Genomic DNA, 16,656 nt, shown 5'->3' with positions numbered 1-16,656 from the left:
CCTCCAACACCCGGCACGCAGGGAAGAAGGTCCCATCAGTGGGGAGCCTTTGACAGCGGCGCGTTGGTCCTGGACCTGATTGTGATTCGGCCACGGGGGAGGCGCGACTGTGGTTGATACATGGTGTGGATGAATCTGAATGTTCAGAAAGCACCACTTGGGCTTCCCTGGTGGCGCAGTGGTTGGGAGTCTGCCTGCCGGTGCAGGGGACACGGGTTCGTGCCCCGGTCCGGGAAGATCCCACATGCCGCGGAGCGCCTGGGCCCGTGAGCCATGGCCGCTGAGCCTGCGCGTCCGGAGCCTGTGCTCCGCAACGGGAGAGGCCACAACAGTGAGAGGCCCGTGTACCAAAAAACACCACTTTGTTTGACCTGCTGCCTTTTGCGGCTCAAACTCTGATCTCTAAACTCCTGAGATTTAATCCAGTGAATCTTAATCACCTGTCTGGTTGGTTACTAGACAGAGAAATGAACCACCCGCTGCCCTCAAGGAGCTCCCAGTCCAGAGGGAGCCTGAACCTGTGTGGCAAGCCCTGCCTCCCCGCCGTGACCAGCGCTCTGTTCCCGGCAGGAACAGAGCGTGGGAGGCCGGAGGAGGGAGCCTTTAATCTCGCTGTGGCAGAGGGTCGGGGAGGAGCATTCGAGCCGGGCCCCGAAGGATGAAGAGGGCCTTCCAGGCAGGGAAGCAGGCTAAGCCACACAGCATACGAAGGCCCCGGGGAGGGGTCTGCTGGTCCTGGCCGGCAGGTGGTGGAGCGCACCATTGCATACCGTAAACTCTGGTGCTTTGACTTTAACAGAAACGTATTTTGCTTTCACTTTGATCTGTGCCTAGTAATTAAAATCAATGTTTTTTTTCCTGGGAAGGAGAAAATAATACAAGTCTTAAGTGTGTTTTGTGTTCATTTTAGGTGTTTCTTTTTTTTGCAAGAGTGTGGGTGGGTGTTTTTTTTTGACAGAAACCACACTATATTCTAATACATTTAAAGATAATGTGTGGCCAATGGTGGCAAAAGACTTTGAAAAGAGATCTGGAAGCTAAACAAGGATCCTAGGCTATTGACGGGAGGCTGGCGTTTGGCACCTGTGAGTGTGAGCAGCTCAAGGTCAGGTCCGGTGAAAAAGAGTCCCGGTGGGGAGAAGCCGAGGCCGGGCAGGGGCAGGGTTCACTTCTACATCTTAGTTAAGAGCCTCAGGCCCACTTGGCCAGCTGTTCCCAGATCGAAGCCTGGATCGTAGCAGCTCCAGGTGTGCTGTCCTTGAGCGAGATCTGAAGGATTAATTACCTGTGATCCATGAATGAGTGCCAAAATCCATAGTAATTGGAAACAGCAGCTTCCTAGACTGAGGCCAGTTCGGGAGCTGGGTGTGTGCACCCCGGGCCCAGGCGGAGGGGACACACAGAACAGACTCCGGAGCCAGCTGCCATCACTGGCCCTGGGACCTTGGCAGGCCCCTCAAGCTTTCTGTTCCTGTTTCTGCCTCTGGAAAATGGGCTGGCAGCTGCCCTCCCTAAGATGGTCGTGAAGGGCGTTACATGAGTTCACGTGCTTTAGAATAGCGCCTGGCACATAGGGAGAGCTCTACGTATACGAGTTTGATACATTAAATTAACATTTTAAAGCAAGTGGAAAAAGGGCTTCTGCTTTTCCACATATGGAACCTGACCTTATTCCTTAAACTTAGGGGAGAATGTAGGTCTATCAGGGTTGTGGCGTATCTTGCTCATCTGGGGATCCTCCAGACGTGACTCAAAGCAGGCCCCCAACAGGTGTTCATGGGAAGGAAGGAAGGAAGGAGGAGGGATGAGTTAGTGTGGAGGCTAAAGAGAGGAAGGCATTCGTACGCAGGCCACTTTAAGAAGAATCCTAGTCTCCTTCTCCGAAGGGTGGGAGAAGACCCTCTGGGAGAAGCAGAAGCTGGCAGGTTTGAGTCACAGTGACTAGGAAATAATTCATATTACCAATGGGCTTTTGCCTCTCTTGACCAGACACCAGATGACCATGAAGCAGAGACGGGGATTAAGTCAAAAGAAGCAAGGAAGTACATTTTCAACTGTTTAGATGATATGGCCCAGGTAAGCTCTGTGGGTGAGTATGCAGTGTTAGCCCTTTAAAAACCAAGCACAGCAAGACTTCTGCAAGAGCAATTAATGTAGGATGGTGGGTAGAAATCCACATTACTCAACTGTGGTGGTTGACCTTGACCTTAAACAATGATATGCCAGCCTTAGGAAGAATACCATTGGATTTGTGGAACATTTTTAAAACCTTACACCAGGACTTCCCTGGTGGCGCAGTGGTTGAGAATCCGCCTGCCAATGCAGGGGACACGGGTTCAAGCCCTGGTCTGGGAGGATCCCACATGCCACAGAGCAGCTAAGCCCAGCGCCACAACTACTGAGCCTGTGCTCTAGAGTTCGCGAGCCACAACTACTGAGCCCATGTGCCACAACTACTGAAGCCCTCGCGCCTAGAACCCATGCTCCGCAACAAGAGAAGCCGCCACAATGAGAAGCATGAGAAGCCCGCGCACTGCAATGAAGAGTAGCCCCTGCTCACCACAACTAGACAAAGCCTGTGTGCAGCAATGAAGACCCGACGCAGCCAAAAATAAAAAAATTAAAAAAACCTTACACCAGCTTTTTAAAAATGGCTTCAGTTTATTGGTTTCCAATTGTAAAATAGTACTGGACAATCTTACTGATGTCTTCACAAGAAGAATTCAAGCCCATTAGTACATTTGAGTTTAATGCCCATGATTAGTTCCCTAGGGCTACCTTAACAAGGGGCCATAAACTGGGTGACTTAAGACAACAACATTTATTCTCTCGCAGTTCTGGAGGCTGGAAGTTTGAAATCACAGTACCAACAACCCATGTTCCCTCTGCAGGCTCTAGGAAAAGACTGTCCGTGCCTTTCTCCTAGCTTCTGGCGGCCCCTGGCAATCCCCGGTTTCCCTTGACTTGTATCTGCATCCGGCCAGTCTCTGCCTCCTTCTTCATGTGGTCTTCATCCCTGTGTTCCCTCTTGTCTCTGTGTCCAAATCTCCCTTCTTTCTCTTATAAAGACGGCAGTCATTGGATTTATGGCCCACTCTACTCCAGTATGACTTTAACTTGGTTCCATCTGCAGAGACCCTATTTCACAGGTACCGGGGATTAGGAGTCACATCTTCTGCGAGAACACAGTTCAGCCCACTGCACTCAGTCTCTCTCAGCTCACTGGAGGGACCACAGCCTCTCACCTTTGTACCCAGAGAAAATTCTAGAACGTCAGCTATTTTTAGGGTAGAAACTAGTCTGAAATCAGGGCAACCCAAAGTGAGTTTTTCTTCAAAGCAATGAGAAATAAAGCTACAGACCAATAAAGACTTAGCACACCTCTTATGGAAGAGAAGTGTAACCAAAAATCATGATTCTGAGTAAAGTATACTTGTCAGTTGATTAGAAGCTTAGATTGCCTGAGAAAACCGAAATCGCCTTCCCGCGCACGTCTTGGAAAATATAGAAAGCACCACAAAACAAGGCTTTTAAAGGCCATCCTAGTATAAGCTTTTGCTCTTGGAAGAAAAATCCTGTGTTCAGATGTCCTGCCTGCCTTGGCCAGAGGTGATCCCAGCGAACCCAGGGACTTGAATAATTCGGGCCCTAGTTCAGGACCTGCAAGAGGACTGACACACCGTAGGGGTGGGAAGAGGGTGCTGAGGCCCCAGCATCTCCCTCGGAAGGTTAAATAAATAAACCTTTTTGCGTCTTATTTTTTACCGCTTGGTTGTAATTATTGTTTTTTTTAACTGTGGGGAAATACATGTAGCATAACTTTTATCATTTAAACCATTTGTAAGTGTACCGTTCAGTAGTATTCCGTGCACTCACATTGTCACGCACTCCGTCTCCAGGACTCTCTTCATCCTGTGGTTCTTTGCAGTGAGGCGTGATGTGAGGTGTATTTCCGCCTAAGTGATGAACAGGAGCCGGGTACCCCCGGCACGTTTATACATTTGCAGGTGCCGGCAGTGGCCTCTCCCTTCCCAGCGTGCCCTCCCTCTGTCTCTCCTGCAGAGAGAACAGCCGCGTCCGGTGGGCAGTGATGACCCGAGGCAGCACCTCCCACGGGGCAGACACAGCCTTCCGGGGGTTGGGAAGGGGTGACCGAGAGATTAGGATGGAGCTGCAGGGCGCAAACTAAGAGGCGTCAGGGGGAGGGAGGCCGCGCGGGCTCTTGGTAACCTGTCGCCGCTTGCTTTCAGGTGAACATGACGACGGATTTGGAAGGGAGTGACATGTTGGTGGAAAAGGCGGACCGGCGGGAGTTCATCGACCTGTTGAAGAAGATGCTGACCATAGACGCTGATAAGAGAATCACTCCGATCGAGACCCTGAACCACCCCTTTGTCACCATGACACACTTACTCGACTTTCCCCACAGCACACAGTAGGTGTCCCATGCGACGCTTTATTCCAGGGCTGGGCAGACTTTTTCCCGAAATCCCCAGATAGTAAATAATTGAGGCTTTGCGTCCATACGGTCCCTGTCACAGCGGCTCAGTGCTGCCATTAGAGCTGAAGGCAGTTGTAGACGATACATAAACCGATGAGGGAGGCTGTGTTCCGGTAAAACTATTCATCAAAGCAGGTGGTGGCCACATTGGGACCCTGGGCCGAAGTTTTCTTGACACCAAAGAGGGGGAACAGTGGGGCGTGAGAGGGCACGAGGCCGGGTGGGCCGGACCCTGGGGGTCTGTGCACGAAGCGAGGTGCTCAGAATGGCAGCGTCTGTGACGCAAAGCCACGTGCGAGGGCAGAGGTCACGAGTGGACTCAGTCCAGTGTGGATCTGGGTGTGTTCTTTCGTTCATTCATTCATTCGCTGTGCGGTGTGTATGCCAGGGGCTGCAGTATGTGGGGAGTAAAGCAGATGGGACCCCTGCCCGCCGGAGCTTACAATCTGTAGGAGAGAGGAAGGTACTAAACCAGCGGTCCCCACATATCCAGGATGCTATCAGGGGACACATAGGACGGGAGAGCATGTAACAAGGGGGCCTTGCTTGGGGCATGGCGGGGAAGACCCGAGGACAGGACCGCCAAAGGAGAGGGAGGTGCCTGGTGGAAGGGCCTGCGAGAGCGGAAGGGGCGTTGCCGCATGGAGACTCCAACACGGGCAGGACCGGCCCTGGAGCTGAAGGACGGGGAGAGATGAGGCCCCAGGATAAGCCAGGGGCGGGCCTTCCGTGTTACAGATTGCAGCCTTTCTTCTAAGAGCAACGGGAAGTCATTAAAGGCTTGATGGCAGAGGAATGGCTGGTGAGAGTTGTGTTTAACAGAGATCTGTCTGCTGTCGCTTGGTCAAGTCAAATAAGCTTGGAAAAAAATGCCCATCAGATTTGGCAACTTGGAAGTTGTTGGTAACTAGTGAGAGCTGTTTCAGTGGATGGTAGAAGCAGAAACCAGTTTAGCAGGTTGAAAGATTGAGAGGTGAAGAAATAGATAGTACCCTTTTCAAGAAGGAAGGCTGGGAAAGGGGAGGGAAAAAATAGAGGGGTGACTAGGGAAGGCCCCAGGGTGGGGTTTCTTTTCATATGGAAGAGACTTGAGCAATTTAAGATGCTGATGGGAAGTGTCTGGTAGTAAGAGCTTAGAGATAAAGGATGCTCAGAAGATGTTTCCCGAAAGTTCAGGTAGTGGGAGGTGGCAGAGTAAATGGAACAGAGAAATAGAGCAGAACCATTGAGCGTGGAGGTTGGACATGAATAGCGCGGCTGTAACTGAGCTTCCCAGGTGAAGGCATGGAGAGACGTGGAGGGATGGAGGTAGCTGGGTCCGTCAGGTGGAGTGTTGCCGGGCTGCTAAGAGAAAAAGGTTGACACGGAGATAGGCGTTGGCAATGGAGCAACTGAAATCCAAAGTGATGGCTGTGGGAGGCTTAGCCAGAAGAGAAAGGAAGGGAAGATGGGAGGGGTCCAAAGAGACTGAGTGGTCTGATCAGCTCAGAGATCGTTTAGTATAGTAATAGTCGAATAAGCCAGATGGGTAGAAAATGTGACCGGATGGGAGGCTTGAATTTCTAGGCTTGAATTTGGGGGATGCGAAGCAGTTTCCGGTTGGACAGTCTAAGGAATGGGTGGCTGGAATTGACCGCAGGTCACTGGAGGTGAGAAGGAACTAAGAAGCCAGGATGTCTGACGAGGAGTCAGGGTGACCTCTGAAATCTCCCGGGTGGGCAGGACTGAGCTAGTGGCCCAGGCCTCGGCGAAATGAGGAGGAAAGACAAGACATGAGGTTGTGCGGCCTGAGCGTGGGAGGGGGTAGTAGGAGGCACCATAACAAAGGACCACTGAGTGGCTGCGTGTCTTAAACAGCAGACATTTATTTTCTCATCGTTTTAGAAGCCCAAGATCTAGGTGTTTGGCAGAGTTGCTTTTTCTGTGGCCTCTCTCCTTGGCTTACCCATGGCTGTCTTCTGCCTGTGTCTTCACATGGCCTTCCTTTTTTGCATGTCTGTGTCCTAATTTCCTCCTCCTTCTGAGGAATTGGATTAGGGCCCACCCTAATGACCTCGTTTTACCTCTTTAAAGATCCCATCTCCAAAGTCAGTCACGTTCTTAAGTACGGGGGGATTAGAACTTTAACTTAATGTGAATTAGGGGAGCACAGTTCAGCCTATAACAGAGAGTAACGAGAGATAGCACTTCAACGCCTCGACCCCGAGGCGCTTGGGATGTGAAAGCATAAACAGTCACCTCCCTGGGTGTCTGCTGGGAGAAGCAGGGTGCTCGAGAGAGCAGCAGATTGTAGATAGGGTCAGGAGGGAGAGGGAATACACGGGAAGAGGCCGCGGATCAGAGACAGCTGCAGGTCATCGTGGGCCCTGCCGTGGCCACAATCAGATGGGGCTGCTTAAGGCTGGATTTGACCTTAACCAGCATATGAGAAAGGATGGTGTGGCACCTACCATGGACGGTGCTTCCTCAGTTTTAGGTCTGTTCCTTACTAGCTGTTGTCGAGCAAGTCAAATTTTATTGCAACGACCAGACATTGCCTCTAATTTAGAAGCACGTTTGAAACAACCAAACTCCTGTATAAAGAAGGCACTTGGACCCATCCCTTGCAAACTCTCATTACGGGATTTGTCCTTTTTCTGGGTGTGGTAGGGGTAAGTCAAGGGGTGTCAGTCTATACCACAAAAGAAAGGCAAACTTGGTGATTTACTGGATGGGGCCCCATAAGATCAGTCTTTGCGTATTCGGGGTGAAGTGGGATGACTGAGAAACAGCTACAGATTGGAGATGGAGGGGTGCTGACTAGCGGGCTCCCGTTACCATCTGCACCAAGTCAGTGAGACAGTCCCCTGCATAAAGTTGGGGGCTTGGTTGAATGACCTCAGGGTTCTGTCTGTCCCTGGGTTCTGTAAGGAAACAGATATAGGGTGCTTCACTGTGGTGGATGAAGACCAAGCGTGGAATCCATGGGCATCAGCTTCCAATTCAGAACTTGGTGTGAGACCAAGAGAAGAACTGACAACTTAGATTTCGGAAAATAAGCCTCGGAAGGAAAGAAGGGTCTTTGCGCATACCCAGGCTTACCCGAGAGTAGGCCTGATCCCCAGGTAACCCTAGAACTTGTTGGGCAGACCGTGGAGAACTCTGGGGCTAGAAGAAACCTCCAGGCCACCCCACCGCCCTGCTAGAGACCCCACCTCTGGGGCTCGGCCAGGGTTACCCCAGCATCCAGATTAACAGGTGAAAGAGACTCCACTCATTTCTCCACGCCAGGATTCTAGTGCACAGATTCCTTAAAAACCACTCTCAGAATGAACCCAACGTGAAAGTGCTTTCCTCTAACTGAAACTAAAAACTCAGACCGTTTCAGCTAGAAGATTCTGAGTCTAAAAGCTTTGTGTTGAATTGTCAGAAAACCGTTGATGCATTAACTACAGTCCAAAAAGAACACAAAATCTATTGTTTGATTCCGTCAGCCTCCATGTGAAAGCACTTAGCAGTGGGCTTGACACTTCGTAGATGCTCAAAACATGTTGGCCTTACCAGCATTAGTAATGGTGTTTCTAGCTCTTGGTTACTGGAGAATACGTTTTCCTTCCTCTCCAGGGCTGTCAGTCAGTAAATGTTTATTTAGTGTGCATTGTGTAGCCAATGTAAGTAGTCATTAACTCAGAAAGAATGTCTAAGTCAGTTCAGAACATCTTTCATGGAGAGGATGTTTTGGGATAGCCCACAAGCACCTGCTTGGCCCAGAATATAACTTACCTATAGTATGTGGAAACAGTATGCATCTGTAATCTTAAAATAGTAGAATTTTATATTGTTATTAAACTATTTATACTTAAAAATAAGTATTTTAAATTGAAATTTAATATTCATTGTCTTGAATATTACCATTTGAGGAAAATTAAGTTTAATTAGAGGAAGACACAAGTGAATGAAAAACAATGTATAAAGTCTAAAGGACACTATATGGTGGATTTTCAAAAGTTTGGTCAGGGCCACTCGTGGCTTTCCTTGTCCTTGATGCTGGTGTCAGCAACACTTCTATACTTGACTTTCGTAATTAGAGTTTTGTTTTGATTCACAAATGCAATGGAGGAAGAAAAAGAGGAAGAGAAAGTTTACTTCATGTAACTGGGCAAGAATTAGAAAACTGAAAGGCAGAATGAAGGAAGGTAAAGAGAATGTACATGTGTATGTGAAGACTGCCAGTGATTAGCTCTTGATCTTGACAAATTACCCATCCTCTGTCTGCTTCAGCCTTACTCATAAGATAGGGCCAATGGTCGTATCTCTTCCCCTCGTGGTTGCTGTAGGACTGAATGAGACAGTGCTTGCAAACAACTACCACCACAGTGTCAGTAAAGTTAGCCACTAGCAGTAATCATTAAGATCATTGTTCTCATTCCATACACAATCCAGGGAGGAACAAGCGTGGCACGAGGTCCTGGTACTGGGTTGGCTAGTTCCTTGGCTGACCCCTAGATGGCGCTGGTGCCCTAGACTAGCTGGAAAGGGTGAGCGCAAGGAAGGTGGAGGCAGGTCATCAACTGCTGTTCAACGCTCCCAATCAGAGAACTTATACGTTTGTTTATGCGCCAGAAACCACCTTGAAAGCTGAGAATGAGCAGTGAAGGTGCAGGCAGATCAGCAGCATGAGGAAGTGCAGTGAGAGCCCAGAGGTCTGTTGTGCTGGTGGAGAACCTTTACCCACCAGGATGGGGAGAAGAGGTAGTGAGACAATGGGGGGATTCATCTAAGTACCGCCGACTCTTGCAAATGCAGGCGCTGCATGAGAAATCCAGGAAATTGAGACCTACCGTGAAGTGTCCCGGTTGTTTTGTTTATTAGATTAACTGTTCTCTCTCCATTTTCTCCCCTGGATTCCACCTTACCTTCTTGTCCTTCCCTAATGCCTCTGTCTCTGCCTTTTGCGTGAACAGCGTCAAATCATGTTTCCAGAACATGGAGATTTGCAAGCGTCGGGTGAACATGTACGACACGGTAAACCAGAGCAAAACCCCTTTCATCACACACGTGGCCCCCAGCACATCCACCAACCTGACCATGACCTTCAACAACCAGCTGAACACCGTCCACAACCAGGTGAGTGGGGAGCGGAGGGGAAGGCAGGCGGGGCTGATAGTGTGAGCGACAGGAATTGTACTTTCCCACCAAACCGAGTCAGGAGACAAAACTCCTCCAATATCACGTACAACAGACAAAATCCCTCTGCTGCCACGTTCAACTCTGTAAGAAAGTGTGTGTTCCCAAGGTTATTTCCTTTGAGAATCCCAGGCACTTTTTGTATTGACTACTGGCTCATCGAAAGGTCCCAGAAATGACTCACTAAGGGAGTTACTTCTGAGATGGTACCTCTTACTGCTCTCCTGTCTTGATGTGGGAATAAGGTAAAGGAGATGCTGTGATCCTTTTATGACCGATATCTGCCTGATAAAGAATTCTAGAACTGGAAGGGATGCTGGCGGTCACCCAGCTCAGGCCCTTGCTCCTGGTGTCCACACTGCTGGGTCCACATGGTCTCCTTTCAAGAAAGATAAAACCTGTCCTTTTCCAGTTCTTGGGGAGAATCAATTCATCAATCTTGTCACCAGAATTCCAGCAGTTAGAACTAAAAAGGGACCGGGAAACTGAGGTTTTCTTCCTGCAGCTTTCCAACCTTTTGCAGAAAATTAGCAGAATCTAACACCTAATACACTGCTCGAAATATGGATGACACCCAGGAAATAGTTACTGAATGAATAATCCCCAAGTCCTCACTCAGGCTGCCTCTGGCATCTAAGAGACTTTTACTTTTATTCCCACCAACCAGCCTTACCAGTTCCACCAAATAAATGTCCCTAGATTTTTTTCAGTCTTAATATCAATCTCTAATGACAACAGCACACCTCTGTGTGTGTGTGTGTGTGTGTGTGTGTGTGTACACACACACCCCACCCCATAGGAAAGGAGTGTGTATGTTCTAATCCTGAAGTGTAAATACTCTGTCGGGCCATCTACTCTTTTCCGACAGGTCCCCTACTCCCACGGAAGAGTCATTGACCCTGTTTTCCAGGCCATTCCTGGCATGGTGTGTTGCTAAGGCCCAGCTTTACTTCCCAGCCTGTCCTCTCCTTCTGCCTAAACTCTAGTAGGAGAGGCTGCCTGGAATCTGCTGCCCCCTGGGGGCCCTTGGTGTTCTTACAACTCTCCTTAGTGGGAAGAGCTAATGTTCTCTACAGCCTGGAGTCCAAAATAATAAACGTTCCCACCCAGTGCCTAGCTCAGTCCTCAGGCTAAGGCGGCCACAGCCAGTCGGTGAACTCCTTGCCAAAATATCACCGTGGTTTTGGTCTTCATCACCAGAGCCCCATCACAGTGAGTGGACTGTCTTGCTGGTGCCGTAAGCAGGAAGAGTAGGATACGTTGCAATGGGAAGGTTGGCCTAACTGTGAGGAAGGAGGGCCAGACCAAGATGCATATACAGTATTCGTTAGGCAACAATTGGAGATTTTTGAGCAGGGTGGTGACATGCACCAAGTAGTCTTTTGGAAAGAATGTTCTAGCCTCTGTGTCCAAAACGAATTGGAAGAGAGGAAGCAGAGGCCAGAGCATCACTAGTCAGGGCCTTACAGGTCCCAGGCACCAGGACAGGCCTCAGCTAAGGAAGTAGTGATTAAAAAGAGGGTTCTGGGGACGTTTTGAAGGAAGGAGCAGCAGTACCAGCGACTGGCCAGAAGGGGGAGTAGTTGAGCGCCAGCATGGGAACTGGAGGAGATTGGTGCTAGTGCCCTGAAGAGGGAAGCCCGGAGGCAGGAAGATGTGAGGAGGGTCTGGTCTCTGGTGTGTAGAGTGCAAGCAGGTGGTGGGAAGTGTGTATGTGGGGAAGCCTCCGGGAGAGGTGAGGCCATGGAGAGAACAAAGAGGAAACACAAGTCGTGCCATCAGTAGCAACACAGATGCTGGCCCAATACAGACGACTGTATATAAAACAGATAAACAACAAGGACCTACTGTATAGCACAGGGAACTATATTCAATACCTTTTAGTAACCTATAATGGAAAAGAATATGAAAAAGAATATACACACACACACACACATACACATATATATGTAACTGAATCACTTTGCTGTGCACCAGAACTAACACAGCATTGTAAATGAACTATACTTCAATAAAACATAAAAAAATTAGATTGGCCCAAAAGTTCGTTCAGCTTCGTAAGAGCTTATGGAAAAAGTTCATAAGATCTTACGGAAAACCCAAACGAACGTTTTGGCCAACCCAATAAAAGATGCTGGCCCACACGTGTCACACGTGCATCCCCAGTCACACTACCTGGAGGCCAATTGTGTGGTGCTGCAAAAACAGACACTTATTGTTACAATAATATCTTAAAATCTAAACATGGGCGCCAAATAATTTAGTGATTACTTTCAAATTCGTTTGCTTTGCACTGAAATTCAGCATCAAATATAAGTATAAAAATCATGTAAAATGAGACTTTATCCTTTTTATCAGATTTGACACACATGCATACCCTTCTTGAAATCCTGATTTTGTATGTGTCCACGATATCCTTGTGGCTCTTTCCCTCCTTACTTTTTTAGTGCTTGTAACCTCTAGTGGCAAAACCTCTTATAAAGGTTGAATCTGAAGCCATAGGTAACTCCACCTATCTTGCTAAAGGCTCAGCATGAAGAAGACTAAGATGGGGTGAAACTGGAGAATTCTCAGTTTAGAATTTCTTTTCCTTCCGTGCGTGGCTTTGCTTCACATGGAATTTCAATCTCAAATGCTGTCTCTTTCTGGAAGAGAAAGGGAAGAGGACATAACTTCAGTATCTATCTAACCCATCTCCATTTAAGTTCTCTTGACCCCCTGGCATCTTTCCTCCCTGCCTTCCAGCTTTAGTAGTTGAACGCCAGCATGAGAAGGCACCGAATTCCAACAAGTAACCCCAGTCTCATCATGTCCCTCTCCGTCTCTATTTCTGCAGCGTATTTCTTTACAGTAACGGTGCTCTGCAAACATCTCAGGGCATCTGTAAACAGTGCTGCCCTTAGACCTGAGAAAAAGGGCCCCCTGCCTGGGCCCTCCCCAGGTATGTGTGCTTCCATGCCAAGCTCTGGGTACCTGGCACCCCAGGCTTGGTTTCATCCTCCCCAGTATGGACTGTACCACCAAGTCCAAATACATGCACCCAAAGGCCCTCAAGTTGTGGGACAGAGCTGGGACAGGGAGAGAAGGCAGGCAGGCATTCAGCTCCACGTTCCAGTGGCCAAGCCAAGGAATCCAAGAGGGATTCAAACTCAAACCCAGTCTTCCAGGTGGTTATGAAAGTGTACGTGTCCAGGTGGAAGGGCAGAACGTAAGTCCTTTAGCCAAGTTTTAACTTTGCAGTGTTTAGACATGATATGCAGGCGTCCACTTGCACTTGCAGGCCCCATAAATGTTAGGAACAGGCCTGGATGTAAGCACCGCAGGTGGTCCTGTGTCTCATGGGGCTGCAGGTGCCTGCTTTTCCCTGAGACTTTCCAACTATATTTCCACTCCCCTCTGTTTTTGCTTTTTTGCTCTTGGTTTTCGTTTGTTTGTTTGCTCTTCTTTGAGTTCATTTATTTGATTTAGATTCGTGTCTCCCAACATGCCACCTCCCTCATTTTTTATTTGTGTTTATTTTTGTTTAATCCCCACCATTCCTTTAGGCTCCCACCTCCACCAGTGCCACTCTTTCCTTAGCCAATCCTGAAGTCTCCATACTAAACTACCAATCTGCACTCTACCAGCCCTCAGCGGCATCCATGGCTGCGGTGGCCCAGCGGAGCATGCCCCTGCAGACGGGAGCGGCCCAGATCTGCGCCCGGCCCGACCCCTTCCAGCAAGCGCTCATCGTGTGTCCACCCGGCTTCCAAGGTAAGGCTGAGTGGACACAGCCTCTCACCTGCTTCCAAGAAGACCACCTCTGGGGCGCCAGCCCCCAAACTCTTCTGTCCTGCTAAAGCCCTCTTCATTTCTTTTGCTGAGAGCCCTGGCACCACTGAACTTGAGGGCCCCCATACTGCGGCGGCCAGCCTAGAAACAGTGGGACTTACGTTTCGGCACCAAGTCAGCGCCTTGTTATTCTCATCACCTGCCAGTGGTTTCGGCCCAGGCCCAGCTGCTGTCTGTAAATCAGCGCATTGTGTGTGTTCCCATTGTTATGCTGATGTCAGCTCTTGCGTTTCCTCACATGGAATATCCTGTGTGGCTTATCTGTAAAAAATTGCCGATCTCCGACAGCCAACTAGTCCCAGTTCTTGTGAAGAATATAAATCTGTCTGGAAAGCATTTCCTGGACACCACCCCCCAACCAAGTGCCCACCAGGTGATCCTTTGGCCATGCACCCCGGCCTCTTCTCCTGAAAACTCTAAGCTGGAGTTGGCTGCTTGGTTACAGTTTACACAGAAAGCTCAAGAATTTGTCTCTGAAACCCTCCTGGTGTAAGTCTACGCGGTTCAGTCTGAATCAGTGCAATTCCAGCCGCCTCACTCCTCCCCCAAGGCCTGGCTTTGACATACGCAGATATATCTTCATGTCAAAAGCAGTTGTTTTCCTGCTGTAATTTGCCAACGTAACTGTTCCACTTTTGGCTTTAAAGATTCCTTAATCTTTCAAAGACCTAGCCTTTGAAAACATTCAAGGCTGTTTTCGTGGTTCTTTTAAATTTTAAGTTAGAGGGAATTCCCTGGCGGTCCAGTGGTGAGGACTCCACGCTTTCACTGCCAAGGGCCCAGGTTCAGTCCCTGGTCGGGGAAGTAAGATCCCGCAAGCCATGTGGCATGGCCAAAAGAAAAAAAAAAATTTTTTTTTTTAAAGTTAGAAACTAAAGGGGAGACTTCCAAAGGACCAGGCGGTACCTAGTGCCAAGGGAAGCTGAGAGCTGACACAGCGGGCTAGGAAGGTTCTCCTCGTCCAGCTGTTTCCAGTCACTTAGCCCTTTTCCCCCTTGCCCGTTGTCTGGACTAGGATTGCAGGCCTCTCCCTCTAAGCATGCTGGCTACTCTGTGAGAATGGAGAACGCGGTTCCCATCGTCACTCAAGCCCCAGGAGCTCAGCCTCTTCAGATCCAACCAGGTCTGCTTGCCCAGGTAATTCTTTCTTTATTATTACTGGTATTACCATGATCCACGTTAATGTTGTTCACAAAAGAGCTATATCTTCGCTAATTCCCTCCCTGGCAATGAGTTAGATGCTTGAAATCATTAGAATATATCAGTAATATTCTGAATGATGCCCAGGTGAATTACCTTCCTAAGTATCTAGCTTACAATTACAAGAAGAAATTTAGACACAGGGAGAGTCTGGGGAAATTATCATTGTATCTTTGTAATGCAAATTAATATGGGAGACCTAGGGTTTAATCCTAACTCTCTGTGACCCAAGGCAAGTCAGTTAGCATTTCTTCCTTGTAAAATTGAAATTATTTTTTTAAAGCCAAAAAGAGCCTTGGAGATTATCTCTTTGTTTTATAGTTGAAAACCAGGATCACAGAAGCTTTGGGATGGAACCTTCCTTATCTGTTCACACAGGTACTCTGACAGATTCTTAGAATGAAATCACAGAGGTGAAACTGGTTGAAAATATGTAAAGTGTTGTGGAAATTTTAGGTAACCATAGTGGTGTAATGATAATAGTAATCAATCCTTAATGTCACTTGAACCTTAATAACAAATATATCCTCATTATGCCAGGCACTTTACAGTTGTTATTGATTTAATCCCCACAACATAGTAAGGTATTTGTCTCCTTTTGACAAATAGGGGAAATGAAGCACAAGCACTGGCTCAAAGTCACACGGCAATTAGGTGGCAGAACCAGAACAGAAACCCAAGACACCAGCATCTGTATTTTTACCACCATGCTGTACTGTTTCTGTTGTTGGGCGTCAAGGACAGCTTGACCAAAATGTCGTTAGTTTAGAGGCACTTTTGTTTTTAAATAAAGTTGGTTCCCAAAGACACTTACTTATGGTATCTTTTGTTGAATAGAGGTTTGGGGTTTTAATTTTAATATAGTCAAATTGCATAGGTCTATTTTGGACTCACTCTATGCTATTCCATTGTCCTCTCCAATATCCTATTGTCTTAACTATTATGACTTTAATATATGTCTGGTATCTGGTCAGAAAAGCCCTGCTCCTATATTGTTCTTCAGAATTTCGCTGTCTATTCTTATCCCTTCGCTTTTCCATGGGAATTTTATCATCACCTTTACATAAGAATTTTGGTTCCAAAACAAGCCAAAACAAAACCCAAAACCCTGGTTTGTATTTATTGGACTTGCATTGGATTTATATTTACTTTTAGGAAAATTGACATCCTTATAATATTAAGTCATCCCTGAACATGGTATAACTGTATATAAATTACCTTTTATTCCTTTCAATAAAGTTTTCTATTGTTAGAATAATTCCTAAACATTTTACAGTTTTGTTATTAATAACTTTTTTAACTGTATGTTCTAATTATTTGTCTTTGGTTCATAGGAATGTAACTGATTTTTCTTTATTGAGTTCGTTATCTAGCAATCCTTCCAAACTCTGATTAGTTCTGATTGTTTCTGTGAATTCCCTTGGATTTTCTATGTAGACTATCTTTTCATTTACAAATGATACAGTTTTGTTTCTTCCTTTACAATCTCTATAACTTTTATTTATTGTTCTTATATCACTGTGCTGACAGCCCCTCCAAAACAACGTTTAATAACAGTGTTAATATTGAGCATCCTTAACTTGAACCTAACTTTAAAGGAAATTCTTCTAGCTGCTTGCCATTAGGGATTTTGTTTACTCTGAAGAGTTGATAGGGACGCTTCATCAAGTTTGCTAATTTTTTTAATGAATTAATATTAAATTGCATCAAATGTTCTTTCTTCATCTATTGAAATGCTCCTGTGTTTTTGTTCCTTTATCTGTTAATGTACCAAGTTACTTAATAGATTTTGTCATGTTAAACTATCCCTGTATGTCCAGGGTGAACTTTATTTAATCATGATGTGCTTGATGTGTTTGTATGCTTTTCAATCCTGGATAGTTTGCAAACACTATAGCTAGTATTTTTGCATCTATGTTCATAAGTGAGAAGCGGCATGAATTTCTCTTTCTTGTAGA

At 47.2% G+C, this 16,656-nt stretch overlaps 1 protein-coding gene across 7 annotated transcripts in view; it reads left to right on the top strand.

Annotated features, from left to right (window-relative positions):
* HIPK2 (homeodomain interacting protein kinase 2) overlaps window positions 1–16,656 on the top strand; it is a 187,320-nt gene that overhangs the window by 138,165 nt on the left and 32,499 nt on the right. For 2 of the 7 annotated variants that reach the window (XM_060020986.1, XM_060020992.1), the window contains exons 5-10: window positions 1,990–2,076; window positions 4,251–4,435; window positions 9,445–9,607; window positions 13,213–13,420; window positions 14,514–14,635; window positions 15,020–15,076. In XM_060020986.1, the coding sequence (XP_059876969.1) occupies window positions 1,990–2,076; window positions 4,251–4,435; window positions 9,445–9,607; window positions 13,213–13,420; window positions 14,514–14,635; window positions 15,020–15,076 (822 nt within the window). The remainder of the gene's footprint in view (window positions 1–1,989; window positions 2,077–4,250; window positions 4,436–9,444; window positions 9,608–13,212; window positions 13,421–14,513; window positions 14,636–15,019; window positions 15,077–16,656) is intronic. The other 5 variants (XM_060020991.1, XM_060020990.1, XM_060020988.1 and 2 more) reach the window with 3 other exon arrangements.

The sequence above is a fragment of the Delphinus delphis genome, chromosome 9, assembly GCF_949987515.2.
Source record: "Delphinus delphis chromosome 9, mDelDel1.2, whole genome shotgun sequence".
Classification (NCBI taxonomy): Eukaryota; Metazoa; Chordata; class Mammalia; order Artiodactyla; family Delphinidae; genus Delphinus; species Delphinus delphis.
Note: the sequence above shows the minus strand (reverse complement) of the source record. Positions and strands in the feature narration are given on the sequence as shown.